At 41.2% G+C, this 11,081-nt stretch overlaps 1 protein-coding gene across 4 annotated transcripts; it reads left to right on the top strand.

The window, feature by feature from the left end:
- The first annotated feature begins 6,637 nt into the window (after window positions 1–6,637).
- Window positions 6,638–9,462, top strand: LOC114193048 (protein FAR1-RELATED SEQUENCE 6-like). 4 transcript variants are annotated; one of them, XM_028082760.1, is made up of 3 exons: window positions 6,638–6,818; window positions 7,150–7,247; window positions 7,336–9,462. In XM_028082760.1, the coding sequence occupies exon 3, from the start codon at window positions 7,339–7,341 to the stop codon at window positions 9,307–9,309; it is 1,971 nt and encodes a 656-aa protein (XP_027938561.1). In that variant the 5' UTR covers window positions 6,638–6,818; window positions 7,150–7,247; window positions 7,336–7,338; the 3' UTR covers window positions 9,310–9,462. The 4 variants fall into 4 exon arrangements, with proteins under 4 accessions (XP_027938561.1, XP_027938567.1, XP_027938550.1 ...); XM_028082749.1 differs by having other exon boundaries at window positions 6,642–6,818; window positions 7,150–7,251; XM_028082756.1 differs by having other exon boundaries at window positions 6,642–6,818; window positions 6,979–7,251.
- The last annotated feature ends 1,619 nt before the right edge of the window (window positions 9,463–11,081 follow it).

Genomic DNA, 11,081 nt, shown 5'->3' with positions numbered 1-11,081 from the left:
CGCTGATCGCCGGGTTAAGACTAGCAAAAGACTTAGGCGCGACGAAGTTGAAGTGTAACACTGATTCGAAGCTCGTGGTCGGGCAGGTACAAGGTGAATATCAGGTCAAGGATGATCTGCTGCTTCAGTACTACCACAAGGCTGTTGAAGCCATGAAAGAATTCGAAGAAGTTACCATCCATCACATCCCCCGAGCGGAGAACGCCAGAGCCGATAGGCTATCTAAGCTGGCGGAGGGAAAGGAGAAGGGCCAATTGAAGACAATTATCAGGCAAACTCTGATGAGACCTTCGGCGGGAGAATGCGCTGCAGCAGAACGATCGGCTGACTGGACTGGCGAGATACGAGAACTCTTGAAGAGGTGCGAGGCGGGAGAAGAGGTTAGGCCGACGGAGAGAAGGCGAGCCCTCCGTTTCTTGATCATCGGAGAAGATCTATACAAGAGAGGCTTCACAGCGCCGCTCCTCAAGTGCTTATCTGCAGACGAAGCGGAGTACGTCATGAACGAGGTCCATAATGGCATCTGCGGAATGCACACCGACCGAAGGACGATGAAAGCAAGGATACTCCGAGCGGGATATTTTTGGCCGACCATGGAAGCAGACTGCGAAGCCATGATACGCAAGTGCGAAGGGTGTCAAGCCCATGGAAATGATGTGAAGAGGGCTCCGACCGAGCTACACAATTTAACAGCTCCATGGCCATTCGCTCAATGGGGCATGGACATCGTCAGACCTTTCCCAATTGGCCGAGCGCAGAAGAAATTCATACCCGTAGCAGTCGACTACTTCACCAAGTGGGTCGAAGCAGAGGCTCTGGTTAATATCACCGCTCGGCAGGTTCACTCCTTCGTCTGGCGCAACATCATATGTCGCTTCGGCCTTCCCCACACGATCATCACCGACAATGGTCGTCAGTTTATCGACAAGAAACTGAAGGACTTCTATACGCAAGTGGGGATACGGCACGTGACCAGCTCGGTCGAGCATCCCCAAACCAACGGTCAGGTTGAGGCCATGAATAAGGCGATAGTGGCCGAGTTAAAAAAGAGGTTAGGAGAAGCCAAAGGAGCGTGGGTCGACGAGCTGCCACAAGTCCTTTGGGCCTATCGATGTACGCCGCACGGGACAACTGGGGAATCTCCCTTTAACCTTACGTATGGAACCGACGCCATGTTGCCGGTCGAAGTAGGGGAACCGACGCTTCGACGGGAGATGCAAGACCTTGAGGTGAATTGTGGACGACTGCGCGAAGAATTAGACTGGATTACCGAGTGAAGAGAACGAGCAGCCGTGCGAGCAGAAGCGTGCAAGAGAATGGTGGCAAGAAGGTATAACGCGAAGGTCAAACCGAGAAGCTTCGTCAGAGGGGACTTAGTTTGGAGGAAAACCAATGACGCCCGAAAGAAGTCAACACAGGGAAAGCTAGCGCCAAACTGGGAAGGACCGTTCCGCGTGACCGAGAGTCTGCAGAATGGAGCCTATCGGCTGGAGCACTTGAGCGGCAAGGAAATACCCAACACATGGAACGCATCACACCTCAAAATGTATTACAGTTGACTATGAATAAAATGAGCGTTTTATGCAACTTTATCCAACAGTCTGACCGACGGGGCTCCCTACGAGACCCAACCAAAGCCTGACCGATCGAGACAGGGACTTCCAAGAGGAAGTCCCGCTCTGTCAGCACCGATCCAAGCGATCTAATTACCCCACGGGTAAACAAGTGACACGAGCTGTCTTGGTCGATCGGGGTATAACACCAACGATCAAAAAAAAAAAAAAATCGAACGCGTAAAAGCCCACCGTACAGAACAGATAATCAAGATAACTCGTTTAATGTTTGCACGCCGATCGTCCGGTCAGTTCAACACTAAGCGCAACTAAACAGAATTAACAAGTTAAACAATTACACGGCCGATCGCCAACGCTAAGAAACAACAGAGGTACGGTCGGTCGCCAACATGAAGCAATAAATGAACGAAAGCAGGAAAGAGCTAACAGATGAGATAAATAGGGAGCACAAAATTTACATAAGAGTGTCAAAAAATAACCTAATAACCGAGCGAACACGATCAACCGAATAATCGATCGGGTTCGATCGGTTATATCAAAATATACAAACAAAAGTAAAAATCAATCTTATACAGGAGGGTCATTGACCTCGTCTAGCCGGTCAAAAACCCTCTCCACTTTCCCATCTACCACCCCCATATGCACGTCGAACCAGTCGGGAGAGCAGTTATAGTAAAAGACCGCCAGATCGACGACACTCTGGAAGCCGGCCTCATATTGAGCAAATACTTGCTCGTCGGCCACTCCCAGCTCGGCCTCTAAGTCCTTTGCCTTCTTCTGCCAGTCTGAAGCTGAACCGGCGGCGGCCATGTGCTCCAGAGTTAGATCGTCGAAACGCCGTTGGAGCTTACGCAGTTCTTCAGCGGCTTCACCTGCTTTAGCTTGCTCCGCCTTGGCTCGATCGTCTGCAGCCTTCAACAGCCCAGCACACTTGGCGTGCTCGGTTTTGATGCCGTTGAGCCGATCGAATTGAGCCTTCAAGTCAGCCGCCGACGCTTTCACCTCGTCGAGCTCGGTCTTAGCCGCTGCGAACTCTTTTTCCAAGTCCTCTATTTTGCTCCGTTCGGGGCGAGGAAACTTGGTGTACAGGGCAGCCAGCCTGAGGGTGAGCTCCCCAGCAGTCCGAAGGGCATCTTCTTCAGACACGTCCTTCAGTGCCTCAGTCATTCGAGGCCCCAGCTGAAGGAAGACTTCTTCATCAAGGCGAGCACCGCCGCCGAGGAAAGCATCGGCCAGGGATCCAGAGGTTTCCCCCTGCTTCTGTTTTTTGAGGGGACGAACGGCCGGGGAGTCGTCTTTTTTGGACTTCTTCCCCTTGTCCCCAGCAGCAGTAGCGGCAGCACCAGAACCGGGCCGCTTCACAATCAGACGAGGCCGCGACACGGCGCCCGAAGTCCCGGCCGGGGCGGTGGTAGGCGGAACCCGATCAGTAGGAGGAGCCGCAGGGACGGTCGAGAGTGGCACCACCTCCTCTGCGGTGTCCTCTCCTCGCCGTCTAGTCTTTGCGCGAGCCAGAAACTCAGCACTGGGAGCGGTCGTCCGAGCCATTATATCTGCAAAATAGCAAAGTAAATAAGTTAACTGCGATCAATACAACAATTAGCAATATCAGAACAACTAACCATAAACCGCCCTCGATAAATCCGGGGAGCGGAGGCATTGGATTAGTGGCCGCGGGGGTATCTTGTCGGGCAAGGTCTTGAGGACGGCCAGGTCAGCCCGTTCGGCCGGGGTCAACCGCTCTTCAACCCAAGCGTCAGTGGGAGGGGGGAACGCCGTCCAGTATAGAGGAAATTTCGGCCGGTTTTGCTCATCAAAAATGAATCTCCTCCCCTTCCCGGGAATCGCGACCTTAAAGAAGCCGGTCTTGAAACCCTTGTAGGAGGCGAGGTAGAGGGTGAACAGACTCTTGTTCACCCCGAGGAAGGAGACCCAACCCTTCGACGCCGTCGGACGAGTCTTGTAGAAGTGCAGGAACAGAGGCATGGTGGGCGTCAGGCCGGCCGCCCGACACAAAACGTCGAACGCTTGCATAGACGCCCACGCGTTCGGGTGTATCTGCGTCGGCGCGCACTGAATCTGTCGGAGGACGGCCATCTGCCAATCGGCAAACGGCACAGTCAAACCCAGGTCATGAAAAAGGCAGGCGTACACATAGAAGAAGTCTAGCTTCGCCTCGCCCTTCCCATGGCACACCCTCTCGTTGCCGGCACATATTTTGACCCGAAGGAGCCCATCCTCTACTTCCTCGCTGAAGATCCTGGTCCGCTCGACCAGATCCCCCAGGTCGTTGCCCCATCGAAACCTTGTCGCGAGTGTGCGCGGCTCATAGGGGGCCCAGTCGTACCCCGATATTTCTGACAGATCGGCTTCGTCCCCCTCGTCGCGAACGTCGATGCCTATGATGTCCCCGCTCTCGTCAGAAATAGCGACTGGCTCTCCCGCCTCAGCGACCGGTGGTTCGGCTTCAGAGCTGCCACTAAGGAGGATGGGGGAACTTGTTGCGCTCGAAACCCCCCCGAGCGAGGTTCCCGACTCAGATGATTCGAACAAGGCGGAAACCGACCCAGCACCCCCAGACCGCCCGACCACTTCACCCGACAGACCCTCTGAACCCGATGCGCTTGAAGACATTTTTACCTGCAGATAGAGGAAAACGATCGGAAGCTCGACTAGAAAGAGAAAGGAAAGCGTGAAAATAACGACAGCCACACAAACCTATTTATAGGGGGGACCATGTGACACGTGGCAGCCCCAGAACCCTAAGATCATATTCAGATCGACGGTCCGGGCTTCGCGACGCTTCAGATCATAACTGTCAGGCACGACCCACGAGGCAATGTAACCGTTGAGAAACGCCAGCGGTCAGTCGACACCACGGTCTGGATAAAACCTCCTCGCTTCATTCCCATCGCTCGAGGCTGGGGGGGCTTGTGTACAGTATGTCCAATCGGTCAATCGGCCATTAATAACCCTCAGGGGATCATCGGTCTCACGGGTAAACGAACAACCACGTAGCATCATTAAAGGACCATCGGTCGAACGAATAACATAAAATATCAGACCATCGGTTCATCGGTAAAACAGTAGCGATGAGCCTTCTGGCCTCAAGGGCCCATCGGTTCATCGGTAAAGCAGCAGCGATGGACCTTCTGGCCTCAAGGGCCCATCGGTTCATCGGTAAAATAGTAGCGATGAACCTTCTGGCCTCAAGGGCCCATCGGTTCATCGGTAAAGCAGCAGCGATGGACCTTCTAGCCTCAAGGGCCCATCGGTTCATCGGTAAAACAGTAGCGATGAGCCTTCTGGCCTCAAGGGCCCATCGGTTCAACGGTAAAACAACAACGATGGACCTTCTGGCCTTAAGGGCCCATCGGCCCATCGGGAAGACAACAGCGACGGACCTTGTAAAAGCACCTGACGGTCGACCGGTAAAACACAGATTGTTAGCTTGTTGGAAACATAGCGCCATTAACCCAGTCAAGCGACCATCGGTCGCACGGTTATATAGCTTAAGCTAATGATTATCGGTTAAACGAGTCAATAATCTTCATTAAGGTGTCATTGGGCCGTGATTAAGAAGTCCTAATTACAGGCCCATGTCGAAAGCTATAAATAGGGCCCAAAGGTAGGTTGGTATGATTTATTAATTGCGCATTTATTACAACTGATATTCTGACACACCGATCGGTCCCTACTGACTTAAGCATCGGAGTACTTTAGACAGGTACCCCGATCGTCATCCCAACCGATCGAGCTAAGGAGTGGATTTCGCTAAAGTTACTGGAGAGGAGAAAGATAGCGCGAAGTAAAGAGGTTCTTTTAGTAGGCTCTTGGTCCCTACACCCGAAACACTTACTTTATCCTTAAATCGATTTTAATTCAAACTCATGAAGTGGTTTTAAATACATGTCATTTAAATATTTACGGTATTAGTTGACTTACTAAAACTCAAGTGGTTGCTAATTACAAACAGACCAGTTTAATTTTTTTTTGGTTAAAATATTCTCTTCTCTTACTTTCTTAAATTACACATTATTACTACTCACCTAACTTAAGAAGAGAAATCTTAAAAAAAGAACTTGAAAAATTAGATAATGTTTCTATCAAAATGTCCAGTAAGTCCCATGAAAATGTACATGTATGCTAATTAGATAATGTATATACAAAACATACTTCGTAGATTGTATGCCAAAGATAAGCAATTTTCAATATTTTAGGAATTTGTAGTGAAAAAAATAAAGATTTCGAAATTTTCTTACAAAAAGTTTTCGAGAATTTATTATAAACTTTAAATTCTCATGAAAATTACTTAATGCTAAGAATGTGTAAAAAGTCACCTAATTTTGTTGAGAATTGTAACTGTATAGAAAATTACCTCCAAAGTTTCTTGATCTCAAAAATTCATAAGAAACTATCTTAAAGATTAAAAAAAAAGAGAGTAGAAAATATCCTACCAATTTTAAATTAAAAAAACTATTCATTAACATATTTGTGAATTTTAATCCATAAACATTCCAGATAAACTACTGTTGAGAAAATTTATACAACAGATATTAAATATGCTAAAACTGGTAATGTTAATTAAGATTGATATGAAAACATAATATGGACAAGAGAAGAAAGAAAATTGCATTATTATTATTTAGAGATAAATAGATTTTTTGATAGAGCTTGTATCTTGAAATACTAGTCTCTTCTTCATATAAGTATTTGCCTTTTTAAAATTAGATGCTTTAATGTTATTTTTATTTTTTAGAAGAAAAAGAAGTTTAGTCAAACATTGGATTGAATGGTATATTCATGATTTACTATAATAATTTAATTTAAAAAATTAAAGAATCAAATTTACAGTAAAAAAGTTATACGAAATAAAATATGTAAAACTATACATATTAAAATTATATTTAAATCTTTACAAAATTCAATTACTGTCTTTACGTGTTCCTTCACAATTAACGGGACTGTTTTTTTTTTTCTGATTTTATTTCATACTGATCAGACTCACTTTTTTTCACTCCTCATGTTTTTGTTGATAAAAAAAAAAAAAAAACATTCGATCCTCAGAGTAAAGTCGAAAAAAAAAGTCAAAACAAAAAATGCCCTAAAACTTTAGAAACTGTGCGCCAAAGCCCTTCCCTTCTCCCCTAACGAAAAAACACTGCTTTGAGAGAGAGTTTCAGAGGAAGTGAAGACTAATATTAATTAGGGTAGAGGCCAAACCAGCACCATTTTGAGCTTTGGGTATTTATGAACTTCTCCCTTTTTACTCTTCTTGTCTAAAACAATTTTCAGTTTCATTGTCCCTTAAAGAATTTTACACGTCTTGGTAAGGCAAATTCTGCAAATTTTGATGATTTTTTTAACTATTTTATCTAATCCTGTATTTGCTTCTTGCTTGTAGAATTGTTAATTTGTGTTTTGAATAGCATCCGCAACAAAATGTTTATATACTGTAGCCCTCATCCTGGTGCTAAGAAGATATTTTCTAGATCCGAGTATAATTTGAGTAAACAAGGTTTAAAATTGTGATCACAGTGCCAGTTACAGTTTCATAAAGATTTTTATATTGTAGGAAATTACGGATAAATGTGACCAATTGCAGTTGCAGTGACTCTGAAACCCTAGGGGTTGTGGCTGAAATACTAATTGCAGTGTGTTCCTTAAAACCTTGTAGGTAAAAAATATAATGAATTGTAATTACATGCATACATTCCTAAATTCATGGTTTTGAATTTTGACTAGGTTGCTTTTCCTGTAGGAAATGGGTGAACGATGTCATTCAGATGCTCCGTTAGATATTATTTCCATTGGGAATGAGGAACACTTGATCTCTCGTTTGCCAAAAGAATGTAAGATTGGATCCATTAGTTTGGATGAAAATGATGATGATTATCCTGTGCCACGACCTGGAATGATCTTTAGGTCAGAAGCTGAGGCAAGATTGTATTACACAAAATATGCCGACCAAATGGGCTTCAGCGTCAAGACTAGAACCTCAAAAAGGGGAGGTGAAGGCAAAGTTAAATATTTGATACTTGTATGTTCCGAGAGATCAAGAACTGCTATTGATGAATCAAAGAAACAGTATTGTACTGCTAGGATAAATTTGACTTTACGCAAAGATGGAACCTATCAAATTAGTGCAGTTACTCTCGGTCATAATCATGAATTGGGTTCTCAGAGAATTACTATTGAGATGAAGTGTATAAGGAAATTGGATCCAGAAGTTATTGACATGGGTGTTAAGAAGATCTCAGAGCAAAATAATTGCGGAAATTACCTTCAGATAGAAAGACATTGGATTAGAGAAAATGGAGATGGTGATGCCCTACAGAAGTATTTGGTGAGGATGCAAGAACAAGATAGAAACTTCTTCTATGCAGTTGACTTGGATGATATGTTCAGCGCGAAGAATGTTTTTTGGTCTGATGGAAGGAGTAGAGCTGCATATGAATCGTTTGGTGATGTGGTGACAGTTGATACTACATGCCTTTCCAATCACTACAAAGTGCCACTTGTAACTTTCATTGGAGTTAACCATCATGGGCAATCTGTGCTGTTTGGTTGTGGGTTGTTATCATCTGACGACTCAGAGTCATTTGCTTGGTTGTTCGAATCATTGTTGCATTGCATGTCTGGTGTACCCCCACAAGGAATCGTAACAGATCATTGCTGCAGGGCCATGCAGAAAGCACTTGACACTGTATACCCCTCCATTCGACATCGGTGGTGTTTGTCAAATATAATGGAAAAGCTTCCCCAACTGATCCATGAGTATGCTAATTGCAAGTCCTTAAGAGATCGTATGCATAGTGTAGTCTATGACACACCAACAACAGATGAATTTGAGGGGAAATGGAAGAGGATTGTGGAGGATTTTGGCCTCAAAGACAATAAATGGTTGAAGGAATTGTTCCTTGAGCGACATCGCTGGGCTCCTTCCTTTGTACGAGGTGGTTTTTGGGCTGGAATGTGTACTAATCCGCAAAGTGAAAGTAGGCATGCAATTTTTGACGGATTTATAAACCAACAAACAACTTTGAAGCAATTTGTTGATCAGTACAATAATGCCTTGCAATATAAGGCTGAGAAGGAGTATATAGCTGACATACATTCATCCAGTAACAGTCAGACTTGTGTTACCAAATCTCCACTTGAGAGGCAGTTTCAATCTGCTTACACTCATGCCAAGTTTCTGGAGGTTCAACGTGAATTTGTTGGAAAGGCTGATTGTAACGTTTTTGTTGCTTGTGAAGATGGTTCTATTTGTCGCTACAATGTGATAGAGGATATGATAACAGAGGATAAGCCTAAGGAATCCGTGGTTGAAGTCATATATAACAGGGAAGATTGTGATATAAAATGCAATTGTCGGTTGTTTGAGTTGAGAGGTATACTTTGTAGGCACTCGCTTGCAGTACTGTCACAAGAGAGAGTGAAGGAGGTGCCCTGTAAATATATTTTAGACAGATGGAAGAAAAATATTCTGAGGAAGCATGTTTGTATAAAAACCAGCTATGGTGTTGTGCATTTTGAACCTCAAGTGCAGAGGTTTGATCTGTTATGCAAACAATTCAATAGTATTGCTGCTGCTGCTGCTGAATTTGAGGGTACAAGTTCTTTTGTAAAGGATACCCTCTGCAACTTGAAGGAGAAACTTGACTCATGGACATCGTTATCGATAAGCTCTTCTCTTGTGGATGTAGAGAAACACAATAATATGATACATTGAACATGAAGTTTTTAAGGATAAAATATTTTTTGAATTCATGTAAATATGACTAACTTTTTAGTTGCAAAAGTTGTCTAATGGATTTTGGTTATCATAATTCTATACTTTTTTAATGGTTACTGTTGATACTTTTTAATGAAATGGATTTAACTAGTTCTTGTGCAGTACAACGAGACAGACATAAAGAATGTGTAAAGATGCTTTAGCAACTGTACTATATATTAAACTTAATAAGAGAATAAATTAAAATTCTTGCAAAATTAATTTTAGCACACAAAGGAATGGAACATAAAACAATAAATGTAGCATACACAAAGTGCAAAAATAAAGCTTAGAGCCTAATTTTGAACTGTCATCAAGCAAAACAAGGACAAAATACTTACAATGTTTTCACTAACATACCTTTTCTACCACACTATTTATTATTTACATTGATGATTATAAATTTGTGTTAGTCATAATTCTAACTTAATGAATGTCTCATAATTATAAAATTTATATTAAGCCTAATAATGAAATATATAAAACAAACCACAAATATTAAGCCTAATAATCAATTATGATTGATAATTTCTGTAATATAAATGCAAGAATAACATCATAATTTTTTAAAACCATTCAACATAAATATTTAAATGAAAAAAAAACGAAAATTGCATTAACAATGAATGAATTAAGTTTAAACAATTATTTAATTTACTACTTAAACTTCAGGTCATCAATATTTCTCGACAATGTATATTTGAGCTTGACATATGTTGAAGGAGGAGGAGAGAATGAAAATATATATTTAAATGATGCTCCCAAATTAAATGGAGATGATGGTCAAACTTTCGGTGGTCAAGAAGATGATATTCTTATTATTCCTCTTTTTCATGGAGGAAAGGAAATAGAACTAATGAAAATCTTTTAGTTTTTCTTTTAATTTAAATTATTTATATTAGACGAATTCAGCTTGATGAAGTTGCAGAGAAAGATGAATTTGTAAACTGATTAAATATTGACAAAGAATTAATTTTATTTTTATGGATGTGCGTGTGATGATATGTATTATGTTTGTATCAAAATAAAAAGTAAAATCTGGGATCCGTGTTACGTTTTCACAATTTACAATTATATATGAACCATTCAAGATCCTAATCATCGATCTTAACTAATTAAGTGACACAATAGAAAAAGCTCAATAAATAATATAATAAGTTATACAAAATTCTAAAAAAGAACATAAAAGATATAGAAAGATTATCAGAATAAATAAATGAATTAAATATATTTATAATTTATAATAAATTTTAACATGATACTAAATTTCGTAATTTTTAAATTTTAATATATTTTTAAACTCTAACACATTTATGTGGATCAATTTAAAAATGATATAATCATTTTGATTTAAGAATATTAATTTTTTATGTATTAAAAATAAAGTTCTAAATTACTAATGTGTAAAAAAAATTATAAATAACTCCAACGCTATGTAAAAAAATATTGGTTAACATGTTAATATAATTACAATTATATTGAAATATTAAAAAGAATATATATATATATATATATAAATTTTTAAAACTTAAAAACTAAATAACAATGAATTTTGGATTTTTATAAAAACATATTTAATTCTAAATGCATATAATTATATCATATTTAATCTTATACTTATATTTATATTTTGTGCAAGTTTAATATAAGATAGTTTAATACATCTAAAAAGATGACTAAAATTCTATAAAATTGAACGAAGTTAGATACATCTCAAAATAATTATTTTT

The sequence above is a fragment of the Vigna unguiculata genome, chromosome 1 (genome assembly GCF_004118075.2).
Source record: "Vigna unguiculata cultivar IT97K-499-35 chromosome 1, ASM411807v1, whole genome shotgun sequence".
NCBI lineage: Eukaryota > Viridiplantae > Streptophyta > Magnoliopsida > Fabales > Fabaceae > Vigna > Vigna unguiculata.
The sequence above is the reverse complement of the archived record's forward strand: the minus strand, read 5'-3'. Positions and strand labels throughout refer to the sequence as shown.